Source organism: Carcharhinus amblyrhynchos, chromosome 21 (assembly GCF_965287045.1).
Source record: "Carcharhinus amblyrhynchos chromosome 21, sCarAmb.v2.hapA, whole genome shotgun sequence".
Taxonomy (NCBI): domain Eukaryota; kingdom Metazoa; phylum Chordata; class Chondrichthyes; order Carcharhiniformes; family Carcharhinidae; genus Carcharhinus; species Carcharhinus amblyrhynchos.
In genome coordinates, this window is record NC_137344.1 from 40,889,025 (window position 1) to 40,905,911 (window position 16,887).

The 16,887-nt window shown below is 43.9% G+C and overlaps 1 protein-coding gene across 7 annotated transcripts in view; it reads left to right on the top strand.

Annotated features, from left to right (window-relative positions):
* Positions 1–14,243, top strand: part of myocd (myocardin) — a 620,755-nt gene extending 606,512 nt beyond the window's left edge. For 6 of the 7 annotated variants that reach the window (XM_080209049.1, XM_080209048.1, XM_080209050.1 and 3 more), the window contains 5 exons: positions 3,442–4,491; positions 6,028–6,123; positions 8,136–8,264; positions 10,277–10,352; positions 12,223–14,243. In XM_080209049.1, coding sequence (XP_080065175.1) covers positions 3,442–4,491; positions 6,028–6,123; positions 8,136–8,264; positions 10,277–10,352; positions 12,223–12,788 — 1,917 coding nt within the window. In that variant the 3' untranslated portion in view covers positions 12,789–14,243. The remainder of the gene's footprint in view (positions 1–3,441; positions 4,492–6,027; positions 6,124–8,135; positions 8,265–10,276; positions 10,353–12,222) is intronic. The other variant, XM_080209046.1, reaches the window with a different exon arrangement.
* The last annotated feature ends 2,644 nt before the right edge of the window (positions 14,244–16,887 follow it).

The following is a 16,887-nucleotide window of genomic DNA, read 5'->3' on the forward strand; positions in this document are numbered from 1 at the left end:
ACACAGCGGGCATTTCAGCAATACTTGGGCAACCGTCTCCGTCCAATAGTAATTGTAAATTGTTTAATTGCTGACCCGAAAATAGATCAGTACAAACCTGGTGGACACAAGCACCTTTTGGCATCCTATTAACTATTGCTTTGATGTACAGCACGCAACTTAGAACTGAGCTGATTGGCTGAAAGGCATATGTCCAGAATGCTCCCTCTGCAGGCTCCACATCTCACTGCACATTTGCATTGTTGGATTGCAACTCATCCAAACCGCACAAAACCAAAATATTGCACTGTAAGTAAGCTGACAAGGCCACTCTGTTATTCTGGAATATATCCTGGCTTCCTGACTCTGTTCATTCATCTACACTCCAGGCATTGAATTGATCCACTGTGGAACCATCTCTTCAAAAATACATGTCTTACACAAGTGAAAGAACATTAACAAAGTTCAGAGACTCATCCCAAAAACTCACAAAATGCAACTTAGTGCAGAATGACATCTTTACTACAACCTCGGGGCCCAGCCCACACATTGTCCCCTGCACATTGAAAGCCTAATTTAGATGAATTGCAGTTTTTTTTATTTCAAAAATATAATTTATTCATAAGTACTCTGAAATAAACCATTACAGAAACAACATTTCCAATCATTACAAACAGTGTAAAAAATAGTCATATTTACAATTTCTTTAACTTCAATATTTTACAGTGCTCAGTTCCAAGACATTACAGACATTACATTTCAATTTTTCAACGAACTATATACATTCCTCACATTTCATTGTGTGCTGTTTTTATGGAGTTGTACATAGTTACACAGTCCGAGAGTTGTTTTTACAGTTGCTGGCCCCAGAGTCTGCCTTGGTTAAAAGGCTTTAAACAGTGGCCTTTCCCCATTGTGCCTTTGCGGCACCTACCCCCAAGCTTGAGAGTGCCCCTCAGCACATAGTCCTGGACTTTGGAATGTGCCAGTCTGCAACACTCAGTCAAGGACAAATCTTTGCTTTGGAAGGTCAGCAAGTTTTGGGTAGACCAAAGTGCGTCCTTCACTGTGTTGATGGCTCTCCAGCAGCAATTGATATTTGTCTCAATGTGTGTCCCTGAAAACAACCCCTTGAGCACAGAATCCTGCATCACAGAGCTGCTCGGGATGAACTTTGACAAATATCACTGCATCTCATTCCAGACGTTTGAGAGAGTTGGCCAGTGAAACAAGCTCAATCTCAGCATAATTGCGAATGAGTTTTCGGCTTTATAATAATTCCACTTAAGATGCAGCTTCCCTGTAACTGGGTCTGTACCTGTACAAAATACAACTGTCATTGTAAATAAAGGACAAGTGTGGCTTAATGTGTATCTATTACTGAAGAATCCAGTGCATCTCTTTGAACCATCAGATGTTGTCAGTGGTCTGCTATGGTGAATTCTGGGCAGTATGTCACCATTCACAAATGTAAGAAATAGGAACAGGAGTAGGCCATTCAGCCCTCGAGTCCATTTCGTCATTCAGTTTGATCATGGCTGATCATCCACTGCAACATCATTTTCCCACTCTATCCCTTTGATGTTTTTAGTATGTAACAATCTATTGAATATACTCAATGACTTAACTTCCACAACCCTCTGGGACTGAATATTCTAAAGATTCCCCAACCTCTCAGTGAAGCAGTTCCTCCTCAGCTCAGTCCTAAATGAGCTGCTCCTTATTCTAAGACTATGTCTCCTGGTTCTAGACAACGTTCTACCTCAGCTTTATAATTACGATTTTCGTAAAATGTAATAAATATAAATTTTATTTATAACCCCAAATTGATGGACACTGAAAAGTAAAACCTGGATGCCCTATCAATGATGCCCTTCCAGAAGGGAAAAAGGCAACTTGATTGATTGAAATTCATATTCTGTGGGTGGGAGGTCAGGGAGGGTGTTTGAGGAAAAATATTTTTACTCAGAGAGTGGTGACGGTCTGGAATTCACTGCCTGGGAGGGTGGTGGAGGCCTCACATCCTTTCCAAAGTACCTGGATGAGTACTTGGCACGCCGTAACATTGAAGGCTATGGGCCAAATGCCGGCAAGTGACACCAAATGGGCAGGTCAGGGCATTTCGTGCTTTGGTACAGTCTCGATGGGCTGAAGGGCCTCTTCTGCATTGTAGGATTCTGTGATTCTGAAATGTGAATGTGGCCTGCAGATTTTTTGTGAATAGTTTCTTGTCTGAATCTGGGAACCATCTAATTAGTTTGTGTTATTAATGGGAGACGCTATCTGACCATTCAAGTGAGCACAGGATTCACACCGCCTCCCCCCCACTCCCTACCACCATTGGCTACTGGTGGGATCTCCTGGGGTCCCACCGCTGTCTACAGTATTTGCGTGGCTTGTCCTTCTTGCCGCTGGAAAATTTGCCATTGGAAGGGGTGGAGTCACCTTCAGCAGGACCAGAAGGTCCCACCAGCAGGAAGGACTGGAAAATCCCACCCCCCCCCCCCCCGCAAAAGTTTCCATAAAATTTTCAAAGAAGTTGAGGATTTTCACTGCAAAAAAAATGCTGAGTTCTTCAGATTTCTCTTTGGGGGGGCTAAACAAATTTATTGTCATCTCTTAGTACTTCCAGAGTCATTTCCAAGTAAAGCACTTTGAGAATTTTCCCAAGGATTTGATTTATTTTGATTTATCATTGCCACATGTGTTAGCATATAGTGAAAAATACTGTTTCTTGCACACTATATAGACAAAGCATACTGTACATTGAGAAGGAAACAAAAGAGTGCAGAATGTAGTGTTACAGTCATAGCTAGGGTGGAGAGAAAGATTAACTTACTGGAAGGTAGGCCTATTCAAAAGTCTGATAACAGCAAGAAAGAAGCTGTTCTCGAGTCGGTTGGAACGCGTCCTCAGACTTTGGCATCTTTTCCCCAACGGAAGAAGGTGGAAGAGAGAATGTCCGGGATGCGTGGGGTCCTTGATTATGCTGCCTGCTTTGCTGAGGCAGCGGGAAGTGTAGACAGAGTCAGTGGATGGGAGGATGGTTTGAGTGATGGATTAGGTGACGTTCACGACCTTTTGTAATCTCTTATGGTCCTGGGCAGAGCAGGAGCCATACCAAGCTGTGATACAACCAGAAAGAATGCTCTCTATGGTGCATCTGTAAAAGTTGGTGAGAGCCATAGCTGACAAGCCAAAAAGATGGGATAAAGTGCTTTATAAATGTGCACCTTTCTTTCACAAACTAATGTGTCTATATTTGAGAAGTACCTTAATGAGTTGTAAAGGGTCTTTAATACCCGAGGTTTTGAAAAGCTCTATGTGAATATGATTTTTGACACAAGGCAAACAATATCAGATATTTTCTAAATCGGCTGGGTAATCGGATGTGTTTTTTGTTACTTGTAGTGCCTGACACTAAGTTCTGTGTGTTTCGGGGTTTGTTTTTCCACTACACAGGTATCGGAGTTGAGGCAGCAGCTGAGGATACGAGGTCTTCCGGTCTCTGGTACAAAAACAGCCCTCATGAAGAGGCTGAAACCTTTCCAAGACTCCAAGGGCAGCAGCCTGCCAGCCAGCAGCACCAGCACCAGCTTGTCCAGTTCTGTCGGCGAGATGACGACTGTGACCTTCCCGATGACCCCCGCCACCGCTCGGTCAAGCTTCCAGACTCAGACCACCTCCACTGTGCTGCCCAATGGCTTTTATCAGTTTGGCAGCACCAGTTCGACCCCGCCCATTTCTCCGGCGTCGTCCGACCTCTCGGTAACCGGATCCGAGCTGAGCGGGCTGCCCGACACCTTCAGTGACGTGCCCGTGTCTTCGCCGCAGATTGGGCTCCAGCCCTCGCCAGTTCAGCTCAGCGCCGAAGACAGCCTGATGAGCAGCATGAACGGGGGTAGCATCCAGGTTGAGCTGGAAGGCTTTGACACCCAGAAGGACAAAATGCTCATGGAAAAGCAGAAGGTTATTGACGAGCTGACCTGGAAGCTTCATCTGGAGCAGAAGCAGGTGGAAGAGTTGAAAATCCAGCTCCAGAAGCAGAAGAGGAACAACCACCACAACCCGCAGGCTTCCCCGCAGCCTCTCTACAGCGTGTCGGTGAAGCAGGAAAACCTGATGTCCAGCTGCCCCTTTGCTGCAGCCCAACAGCTGAACGATAGGAGCGCCACTCCGATGATCTCGTCCACCTCCAGCAACAGCTCCACCGACAGCTTAAACACCTCCGGTGCGCCGCAGAAGCCAGGTGCCGTGAGCAGCCAGGCGTGCGTGGAAACTGCGGAACACGGCGCCGTGAGGTCGCCGCCGTTCCTGAGCCCACAGTGCTCACCCCAGCATTCTCCCCTGGGAGGCCTCGCCAGCAGCCCTCAGCACGCCAGCCTCCCCCCATCGCCAAACAACCACTTCCTCCTGCCGGTGTCACCTGCCGCCCAGAACGGAGACGGGCGCAGCGTCTCACCCCATCAGCTTCAGCCCATTCCGGCTTGCAACAGTCAACTCAAGATACAGGTAAAGGTCAAGTCTGCTGCAAATCGCAGAGTATTTTGCAATATTAACACAGTTCCTGTCTCATTGCCCAAGGTTGTAGAGGGCAAGCATCCATACTGGCCAAACACCTAACCCTAATCATAACTCTAATCCTAACCCTAACCTTTATCATCAATTACAATGGCATTGTTTAAAACATATTGGTGCACCAGCTATTTCAGGCAGGCTTGGCTCTTCGATTGGAAGTGCATTCTATTGCTAGGACACTAAAATCCCCTAAAGTGGCTGTGTTTGATTTGATAGTGCAGAGGAAACTGTATTCTGCACCTAAGTCACTATACTATACCTGCTGCGGGAGTGCTTTTTTTAAAACTTCATTGGATTTAGGTGTCGCTGGCAGGGCCAGCATTTATTGCCCATCCCTGAGGGCATTTAAGGGTCAACTGCATTGCTGCGGTTCTGGAGTCCACATGTAGGCCAGACCAGGTAAGGACAGCAGATTTCCTTCCCTAAGGGACATTAGCGAACCAGATGGGTTTTTATGATGAAGGCAAAATGCTGTGAATGCTGGAATCTGAAACAAAAGAGACCATGCTGGAGAAATGTAACAGGTCTGACAGCATCTGTGGAGAGTGATGCTCTGCTGAAGGGTCGTCCTGACTTGAAATGTTGGCTCTGTTCTCTCTCCACAGATGATGTCAGACCTGCTGGGTTTCTCCAGCATTTTCTGGATTTTTCTGACAATTGAAAATCACAATTTTAATTCCAAATTTCTATGAAATTCACGTGGCATGGTGGGATTTGAACCTGTGTCCGCAGATTGATTACTGAAATGAAAGGGTTGTGTTATGCTGAGACGTTAAATACTCTCTGGAGTTTAGAAGACTGAGAGATGATTTCATTGAAACATACAAGTTGCTGTAGCATTTACCACTTGGTTGAAAAGAACATTTGAATGCTAATATTTGTGGTAAGCTTAGAGTTATATACTATACACGTTTTTACAAGTAAAGCACATGTATTGATATCAATAAATGATTCAAAAAGAGTGAGAATAGGACAGCATGGTGGCACAATGGTTAGCACAGCTGCCTCACAGCGTCAGGGATCTGGGTTCAATTCCAGCTTTGGGTGAGTGTCAGTGCGGAGTCTGCACATTCTCCCCATCGCTGCATGGGTTACGTCCAAGTGCTCCAGTTTCCTCCCACAGTCCAAAGATGTGCGGGTTAGGTGAATTGGCCATGCTAAATTGCCCTTTGGTGTCCCAAGATGTTTAAGTTAGGAGGATTAGCCCAGGTAAATATGCGGGGCTATGGGGATAGGGCCCAGGTGGGATGCTCTGTCGGAGAGTTGGTGCAGACTTGATGGGCCTGTAGGAATTCGCCTCTTATGATTTATGAATACTTGAGAAACAGCTGAAGGAACTGGCTTTACCTGTGTAACTTTAAGTAACAAATATTTCAAATGTTAACATTTAATGAGTGCAGCTATGTTAGTTTGGAAGATCTGTGAGATTGAAGTGTAATTCTTCAATAACTCTCCATGTCTTTGCTGTAGGCCCCAAAGGGACAAGAACCTCAGCACCAAAACGGCAGCCCACAATTTCAGCAGCACCTCCAACAGCACATCATCCGACAGCAGATCCTTCGAAAGGTATTTATCATTGAAAGGTTTCATTTCCCAGCACACTACTCCCAGGAGACTTTTCAAATCAATACAAGCATTAACTGGATGAGCAATGAAGGCTGTCTGGGATAAACTGAACAGAAGAGATGGGGGAGTTGGATCTCTGTTATTATGGCATCAAAAAAGGGGGGAAATGCCAACCTCACCCCCAACACCCCCCCCCCGTACACACACACACAGATGAACACACACACACACTTTTCCCCCATGGTGTAGTTTCCTACAGTGGAGGTGGCTCACTATTGGCCGATCCCGCCAAAGTCAACAGCCATTTGTGCTGTTCACCAGCCGCACCACCAGGGAATGTGCCACGAGTGGGGGTGGGGGAGGGGAGGTTGTTTTCCATGGAACCGGAAGGTATGCCGCCGGTAGGAAGGGCCAGAAAATCCCGCCCACTGATTTTCCACTCCTTCACCTGCTCTCAGTTCCTATCGGTGCGTTATGAAGACAGGTGCCTTCGCTGTGTCAGCAGCCACAACGTTAAATATATCTGTGGCCGCGCAAGTTTAAAAGGCCCAGTGTGATTACAAATGAGAAGCTACAGCGGATGGCTTGCTACTTTCCTCATTAACTTTAATTAGTATATTTTTCATTCTGCATTTGACGATGTGCAGGCTTCAGCCTTAGGCTGGGTTTTGACTATGTATCCCATCTGAGTAAGCACCAACCTCTTGTACATTAGAGGGCAGAGAAGTTGAACGTAATCTCTAGACCACAGAGAGATGTCCCACCACCTTTATCACTGCCACCTCCTATTCCCACACTTCCACCTTTCAACTGTGTCCATCCCACCCCACCATACAACATAACCCTTCCCGCCTTCACTTCTCTCATGAAGCATTTTAGACCTCAGTCCAGATTTATTCTCATTACTTCAGCTCTGAAGCTAATGTCGCTGTGTAAAACCTTCCCTCAAAGTCACAGCCCTCCACATTGATCAAGAAGTTGTTTTTTTATTGTTGTATTGGGCGGCGTGGTGGCATAGGACACGGGATCGGGCTTGAGTCATTGTCTGTGCGGAGTCAACACATTCTCCCCATGTCTGCATGGGTTTTCTCCGGGTGCTCCGGTTTCCTCCCACAGTCCAAAAGGCATGCTGGTTAGGTGCATTGAACATGCTAAATTCTCCCTCTGTGTACCCGAACAGGCGCCAGAGTGTGGCGACTGGGGGATTTTCACAGTAACTTCATTGCAATGTTAATGTAAGCCTATTTGTGACAATAATGAATAAACTTTAAACTTTAAAACTAAAAAGAAGACCTGCTATTAAATTCTGCCTTTCTCCAACGCCTAACTTGGTGGGATTATTTACTTTTGGAAACATCAGCAATTTGTGAATTCAGGTTATTGATTTCACTGAGGCAATAACTGATGGATGAACAGTATAATAAACGCACGGATTGAACCTTAGTGAAATGGATATCTGCTGTGAGATAGATGCAGGAAGAAGTCTCACAACACCAGGTTTAAGTCCAACCAGTTTATTTGATAGTAATCCCACAAGCTTTCGGAAATGCTGTTCCTTTGTCAGATGTGTGGGGTGTTCTGATCAGAGAAGGGCATATAAAGGCACACACAATTTACAGAACACTGATTAGAATGCGAGTCTTTACAGCTAACCTGCTATTCAAGTCTTAAAGGTGCAGACAGTGTGAGTGGAGATAACACAGTGTAAACTGTGTGTGCCTTTATATGCCCTTCTCTGATCGGAACTTTCCACGTACCTGACGAAGGAACAGCGTTTCCGAAAGCTTGTGGGCTTATTATCAAATAAACCTGTTGGACTTTAACCTGGTGTTGTGAGACTTCTTACTGTGTTTACCCCAGTCCAAGGCCGGCATCTCCACATCGTGAGACAGGTGGACAGAGAGGTGCCCCCTCCCCACTATCACTCCTGAGTTTGGGTGCCCTTAGATCAGAGAAAGCAACCAATAATATTTGTTAATAACTGCGCATTTCTGCTTGCGTTTTCCATTTAGATGAATGTTCCAAACTCTGCAAATCAAGTTGGTCAAAAGTTTGCTATCAACGCTGCTCCTTTCTGTAGTTCAAACTCAACCCTGAGCAAGATCAAACAACCTCCTTCTTATGAAGATGCGGTGAAGCAGGTGAGAAATAATTGAACATTATCGTTAGGCAGCATGACTATTGACTTCTAATGAGCTAAACTTGTTTTATTTCAGTGATTCATGTGGCACTGAACCACTGCCACACACTCAGTAAATGGTTTGATGTATCTGTCAAATCCTATGTGACTCTGTCAAAGGTTGTAGTTTTACACTTGGTGGCTGGAATTTTCTGGCCATTATTGCCGATGGGATCTTCCAGTCCCGCCGATGACAAACCCTTGCCATGAGCTTCCCGGCAGCAAGGCTGCATAGAACAGGAAACCCCGTTGCCAGTGGCGGCGGCATCTTCTGATCCCACCACTGGCCCAAGACAGGCAGCCTTTGCCGAAACATGTTGCAGGGAGTGTGGCAAATCTCACCCCATGTTTTCCCTTAATTTAGTGGTTTGATTCTTTTAAAGATTTTCTGGTTAAATTTAGTAGACGTTTATTAACAGTGGTTTCAATGAGACAGTGCTGAGGTAGTGATATTGTCACTGGACTAGTAATCCAGAGACCCAGAGTCGTGCTCAGGTTAAAATCCCAGCAAGGCAAATAAATTAAATAAAAATCTGGAATTAAAAAATCTTAATAATGATCATGAAATTGTCAATTATTGTGAAAATCCATCTGGTTCATTAATATCCTTTGAGGAAGGAAATCTGCCATCCTTGCTCAGTGTGGCCTAAATGTGATTCTAGACCCACAGCAATGTGATTGACTCTTAACTGCCTTGTGAAATGGTCTAGCTAGCCACTCAGCTCAAAGTCAGTTTGGTTGGACAATAAATGCTTGCCCAAGCCAGTAATGCCCACATGAACAAATATTAAAAAAACTATCACAATTCTTTTGGGGAGGACTGCGTTTTGAAAATTCTACGGTTATTTCTATCCATCAGACATCAAATGATAATTGTTACATAGAACATAGAACATAGAACACTACAGCACAAACAGGCCCTTCGGCCCACAAGTTGCGCCGACCACATCACCTACCAACCTACAGACCTATCTATAACCCTCAATCTCATTAAACCCCATATACTCATCCAGAAGTCTTTTAAAAGACCCCAGCGAGTTCGCCTCCACCACCACTGACGGCAGCCGATTCCATTCACTCACCACCCTCTGAGTGAAAAACTTACCCCTAACATCACTTCTGAACCTCCCTCCCCGCACCTTAAATCTGTGTCCTCTCGTAGCGACCATTTCAAACCGGGGAAATAGCCTCTGAGAGTCCACCCTATCTATTCCTCTCAACATTTTGTAAACTTCTATCAGGTCGCCTCTCAACCTTCGTCTCTCCAGGGAAAAGAGTCCCAGCTCCCTCAACCTAACTTCATAAGGCATGCCTCCCAGTCCAGGCATTTGAAGTAATAATAGGATACAAACAGACATACAAATTAGGAGCAGAAGTAGACCTTTCAGCACCTCGAGCCTGGTCTGTCATTCAATAATAATACTTTGGCTGATCTAAATATGGCCTTAACTCCACATTCCGTCTTCCTCCAATGACCTTTGACTCCACTGTTACTCAAGAATTTATTGACCTCTTTCTTTAAAAAGATTCCCTGATCAATATATTGGAACTGTTTCAACAATGTTTAGATAATTGTGTTACGCTAATGATGCCTTTTAAGTTTTATGTATTATATTGACTTTGGGAAGGTCAGAAATGACTGATTTTTAGTATTACCACAAATATCTGTTTGTGTGCACATTCTCTCCGTGTCTGTGTGGGTTTGCTCCGGTTTCTTCATACATTCCAAAGATGTACGGGTTAGGTGGATTGGCCATGCTAAAAAATGGCCCCTCAGTGTCGGGGGTATTATCAGGGTAAATACGAGGATTGTTGTCGGAGTGGGTTCGATGGGCCAAACAGCCTTCTTCTGTACTATTTGGATTCTATATTTCTGTGATTCTTTTAAAATTGATTTGTCAGTTCTATATTCTGGTGGCTATTGGCTGACTTGTTTTTAAGCATTCCCTTTTGGTTGAGACTTACTTTATGTAGTTTAATCTTGTATATCTGCAGCAAATGTCCAGAAACCAGATGGATGACCTACTGGACGTGCTCATTGAGAGTGGAGGTGAGACTTGTAACCTTGACAGCGATGCATGAATATTATTCAGAGGCAGAGCATGAAGCAACTTTTCCCGATTGTAAAATAATGCTTGTTTCTCGCTAAATGGTAAAGGGCTTCTGATTGGACGACAGGCAATTGGCGTAATATATCTTTCACCCTTTTTACTTCAAGATATAATTTGGCGTATTTGCATGCTCTTGCTGGGGATTACATCAAATGTGGCAGTTACAACATGGCAGATTTGCAAACAGTCCTCGTTGTGGAAGAACATTGTACACCTTAATCTCATTGTGATTTAAGTGTAAAGAAATACACATCCGTTCTTACCTGTTCAGCCCCTTTAGCCTGCTCCGCCATTTCATAATATCACGGCTGGCCTGACTGTAACCTCAAATCTGCATCTTGCCCCGATCTCAGAGTTCATTGGCAGCCCCACACACCCGCCATCCTGGACATGGCAATCCCCCACAGACAAAGGGAGGACCCCAAATTTGCACCACAGAGAGGCAACCACTTCTCCCACAACTGAATGTGCAAGGCATCCCCCAACCCTCCTCCCCCTATGCAGGGATGAGGGTGACCCGATTCCCCCTCTCAAGTCTTTGGCCTCAATTCCAGCACCACAAACCACCACCCCCCCCCCATCCCCTGATCTCCCTTCATGCCCTGCCCCTTCAGGGCACATCCCTTGGCAGTGCCAACCTGACACTGTTCCCTGCTATCCTGGATCCTGATAATGATACCCTGGCAATGAGACCCAAAATGCCTGGTAGGGGAAGTTGTGCCAGCTTCTTCCATGGCTGTTCAGTTCAAGCATGCTATTCCAGCTTGTAAAAGACCCATTATAGAAACAAAGAGCAGGCAGGTGTACACCTGGTATTTCTAAGAAGGTCTTCAGAAAAAAGAGAGAGCCTGCTTAAAAAAAATGTGGTTAGAAACCACAGCAGCTGAAAACAGGAAGCATTTCAGATTTAATTAATTGCAAAGGGAAACAAAAATGGAAAAAGCTACTGCATACTGTGAAATAACCTGGACCTGTCAACCAAAAGGCTTGTAAAGGTGCTGGAGTGTGAATTTGAGCGTAAATAATGCATTTGAAAGCATTTAGACTTCTCAGCATGGCCAGAGGTTTGCTAAGAGTTAAAAGTGGCAGAGTGCGGGGTGTGGTAGGGCAGCTTGTGGAATCCCTCATTTAAAAGCACTCAGTGTCTGTTTGAACGACCTGGGATCAGAAACAGGAAGGGAGCAGGATTGGCTGCTGAGAACTGCCATCTGTCCTTAATTCGAACCCTTCCAGCACCCACCTCCCCAGCCAGGGACAATCTCCTCAGAACCCCGAACTTGCCCTCACACACACATGTGGCCTGGGTCCACACGCGTGTGAGGGCCTCTGGTGGGTGTATTGCCAGCAGCCCTGTGGGGCTGGGCCTTCTGCCCCTGGAGTCTTTGATCCCATGGAAGGCCCACCAGTGGTCACTAAAGTGCCTGACTGACACATAATATAGCGGGCCTTCCCAAAGGAGGCAATAGGAGATTCTCACTGATTATCCAACCAATAAGCGAGACCCCTATTGCTGAGATTGAATTGTGCCTTATGTGTAAATGATGACATGGAAGGTGATCTAATTGTCAAAATTATACAAGGCTCTTTAAGAAGTATCTGGTATTTTAACAAATGGTAATGTTCAAAACTGTTACGGACTATCACTTATTCAGGTTGATTTACAAAATCAGCTATGTGTTCAGTTTCACTTCTCTTCAAAGCGTTCTTTTAAAGGACAATTTATTTTGGCTTTCATTACTATTCCAGTTTCACATTTTCCCTAACCTTCCTTCCTGGTATATTTTCTTACTGGAGCTGTTCTCTTTTCAGAAATGCCACCAAATGCCAAAAATGATCATCATTGTACTTCGAAATCATTGCCTCAGATCACTGTATCATCAGGAGCTTCCACTGTGACAGTGCCGAGGACTTCAACAAGTCCTTTTAACCACATGTCGCCTCCCCAGCTCGCGTTCGACCATTGCACAAGTAACGGAGACAGCCAACTGGAGGCCCTGCTGAATTCCCGCAGCTCCTTGAGCAGGGGCAGCGACCTCACATTGCTTAAAATCGGCGGCGAAGATTCCCAGCTCAACAACGTGGCCGAAGGCTTTTCTGGCAACTCGCGGGAGGATATGCTGAACAGCCGAGACATTCTGGAGAACCCTCTGTCCCCGATGGACACCCAGATGTCACCGTCACCCACGCATGGCCACGTTATGAACCTAGGTCTTACAGAAACTCCCTTGGAGAACATGGACTGGTTGGACCTCACACCACCCAGCTCAGCAACAGCCTTTGGATCTGCAGGCTCCTCCACCCCAAGCATCTTCTCTGCAGACTTCCTGGACGTTACAGACCTGAACTTAAATGCAACAATGAACTTGCAATGGTAATATGCTCAGTGCAATAGAAACCATAGGTACATTTAACGCCACTTGAACTGGGGTGTTAAATAAAAAGCAAGCAGAACTGCAAAGGTATACCAGCCAAAGAAGTCATGTTGGCGAAGGTAAAGTCAATGGAAGAATCTAATTGATCAACCATAAGATGGCTACTCTGTGGTTGTTGCATGTACTAATATCCTGGTTGCTGAACGAGTTAAAAGCTTTATAAAGTTGTGCATTTTACTGGAAGCAGAGTGAACATGAAGTCCATTGCCAAAGAATCTAAGCCTAAATCTGACTGAATTGGCCGGTACAGTTGAAAGAACAGATGTAATATTGGCCAACTCTCATACTGGCCTTGCGCACACAACCTGCATTATATCTTTTGTATATAGCTTACATTTGCTCATATCTTTTGCAAGTTTTTAAAATAATTTTTATCAAGAAAGAACAGAACTCTTTACCAGACGAGCAATATTTGCTATCCTGAATAATGGAAAGTATTACGATACTGGTGTTTTTCCTGAATCACAATTGCAAGGTCACACTACTTTAAGCAAGTATTTGATGCTTTGTATTGTGAGTATATTTTATTGTTCACTTTGCACAGTTAAAAGTAGAGGCGTTTGTCACAGTTTGCCTGTTTTTTTTTAGGTATCTTCTAGGTGTTGAAATGTTAGAAGCCATTCCATGCAGATGTTTGGTAGTGTTTTCAAAATTGAGTAAGTTTCTGAGGTTAGGCAGTGTACAGTTTTGCACTGCAGATGCTTTTGAATCGGCTTGGTGGTGTTTGAGGGTGTTGCAGGGAGGGAGGGGAGTCTTGTTTTGCCTGGTATTCAATGAAGCAACACTTCCACCGGCCACCCACCCTCAAAAAACAAATGTACCACTTTGCAAAAAGCAGTAAATTATGCAATCACTTTATATAGAAAACAAAAGGAGGACTGTACTGAAGTTGAGACCCCCTACAAACATAGGAAAATGTTAAACCTGAGTTCAGATGCACAGTCGCGAGCCAGCATCAGGCTTGGCATTATATTCGTTTGTTTTGCAACGAACTTGGGTACTGACCAATGTGACTTTTTTAAAGCAATATTTTCAGCGTGTAATCCGTAGGCCCCACATTTGAAAAGGAAATAAGTAAATGAAATATTGATTTTTAAAAGGGAACAAAATTGAATTGAAAATAGACGACACCGGTTTCAACCCTTGTCTTAGTGTAAAAGAAATAGTTTATTTTTGGTAATTTTTATTCGAAGCAAGGAAGCGCACAGAAAAAGTATTTTCGTACCATTTTGTATCTTATAATCTCCCTACAATGATATTTAAATGAAAGGTACTTCACTTTAGTCCTTTGGAACTGCTACCTATTCTGAAATCTCTGGCCAATTCAGTGTTCTGGCATTTGAAGGAGATCTTTATCAAAGGATTTGCTTGCTGCCCTATATAATAACCGTATGACTGGTATAAGAACATAAGAACATAAGAAATAGGAGCAGGAGTAGGCCATCTGGCCCTTCGAGCCTGCCCCGCCATTCAACAAGATCATGGCTGATCTGTCGTGGCTCAGTTCCACTTTCCCGCCCTCTCCCCATAACCCTTAATCCCCTCTCTTATCAAAAACCCATCAACCCGCTTCTTAAAAATATTTAAAATAATTAAAATTAATAATGTCACGTTCCCCCTAGTTATGTGCAATGTTCAAAAAATATTTTCAAAAATCTGAAAGGTACTGTGCTGTTAATTAAGATTTAATACTTGCAGTATTCTGTCCTGTCGTTCTTTACTATTAACCAGCTTGCCCCCTTGCTAACTGCTTGCACACACTCCTCCAAATGACCAGTAAAATTCATAGATCATTTGTAACTGATGACAGGAATCAAAATGATCGAAAGGGAGGAACGATCATCTTAAAAGTAAATCGGCCCAAGAGCTGCATATCACTGTCCAGATTTCTTATTTCTGCTTCCTCTGAATCAATAATAATATTTCCTTAAATGCCTTTGGGTTAAGTAATACCTGACAGGTATAAATGATCATTCTGACCTACGTTGAGTATATCCCATTCCAGTGCTAATGCACCTCCTTGTGTGAGCAGTGACTCTATGATATGACAGTGGTTGCTTGTGAACTGGATGAGGTACATGGCACCCGTTGCATCCTTGCATAGTTGATCACAGTGGTACGTGTTTGGCACTCAAACCGCCTAATTCTGTATAAGTGTTTCATCATATCTACCAGCCTATCCATGCCTGGCGATTGTTCTTCGTCTGTGCAACAGAAGAGATTTTCTGTTGATTTTGCAATCTTGTGTATGGCAAATTTATGAAGCAGATATTAATTTCTTTTGAGCAAATGGAAATCATTAATGAGCAACATTGAAAAATAACAAGAAACAGGAGGAAGCTTTATACTTTCCAGTTCCATTGTGCTGCAGCATTATCAGGTCTCAACTCGCATTTCTTCAGGTTGTTTCTCATGTGGTGATGTCCTGGGGTTGCAGGAACTTAAATGTCACAATGTTAGTGGAGGAGGAACGGCTAAGAAAGTTGTGTCCAGTTTTTGAAGCCAGATTTTCCTTCAGCTAACAACAGGATCCTTGCACTGTTTTGAGAGGCCACATAGTTGATCCTTTAATACGTGACAGCCTGAAAAGCCAAGGAGATGGTGAAAAGAATTGAAAGCAAAGAGAGTTCTTGCATGGAACAGCAACACAGAAAACATCACGATCTCCTCCTGCAGAAACCCTCATTAAAAATCCAACAATCAAGTCAAATCACTTCAAGCAACTCGATGGATCAATTTCTCCATTTCTATTCATACGCTTTTCAGAGAAGTTGAATTTTGAAGCAGCCGACCTTCTGTTTCTGATCATGGCAGTCAAATTCTGAAAGATAAAAATCATTTAGCAAGTGGAGCCAAAATTGCTGCGCACTCAGAAACCGATAGAAATCACAAATTATGGCCTGGATTTTGCGAGCCGGTGGCTAAGCAAGGATGCTCACCACAGATCTCAGGGAAAGATGCCTGTGACGTGGTTTTCCCTTCCCAGCCTGGCACCAAGTCGAGGCAGTATCTCAGCGCGCAACAGCGAACAAGAAGGTAGCCAATAACATTGAAGTATTCACACACACATCCAGCCAGTAAGTTAAAAGCGTCATTTAGTTTCAGATTAAAATTTTCAGGGAGCAAGGGTTATAACTGCTTATGATTGGATTAAGATAGAAACTAAAACAAAGATAAACTTATTTTTAAAACAAAGTATGTGAATTTTTTATGATTAAAAAATTGACATTCCAGAAAATATGAAATTAGTTTTTCAACACCGCCAAGGGTGGTTTAGCTGTAATTATGAAATTACAACATTTAAAAGACCAGTTACACCCCATTCAATAGGGTGTAACTTTGTCAGAGGTTTTTACACTAAAACCAATAGTATATGATTGGGGGTTATCATCGATTTGGGGGATCTCCATTGACAACAGTGACCCCTCTCGAGAAACATAAAACCATCGACAGCAACTTTTATATTTCCACATTACTCTGCACAAGTGCAGACTCCTGGGGGGGAGTTTTCCCATTCCACCTGCCACGGAAATCGGAGCAGGTGAGGGGCGGATCTTGGAAAGGTCCATTGACCACGGGTGGGATTTTCTGGTTTCAGAGAGAGTGTGGCCAGCAGACCCTGCTCCATAAATTTGCTGTCAGTTTCAGTGGAGGAATGTTGGCAAAGGCTGAATTTTCACCGTCATCGCTACTGCAACCATTAGGTCTTTTCTATTAACAGAAACTGTTTAGAAATGATTGAAACAAGAAGAGTGACTTGAGACACTGCTAGCAATATTAAAATGATCATATTGATAGCAAAATACCAAAAACAGTTACCTAAGTAACTTGTTTGTAGAAGCTACAATATTTTGGGCCAGATGGATGTCTCGCATGCACCTTAATTAAGAGACCTCAAACCAAATTACTGAGAAGTCCATAAAGTTAACTTCCGTTGCTATTATGGAGTGCACAATCCCACCCTGTAAGACACATCTGTATTTATTTAAGCTCAAAGAACCTGAAGATTAAGGTGAGCCAAAGCTGTATGGAGGAACTGCCG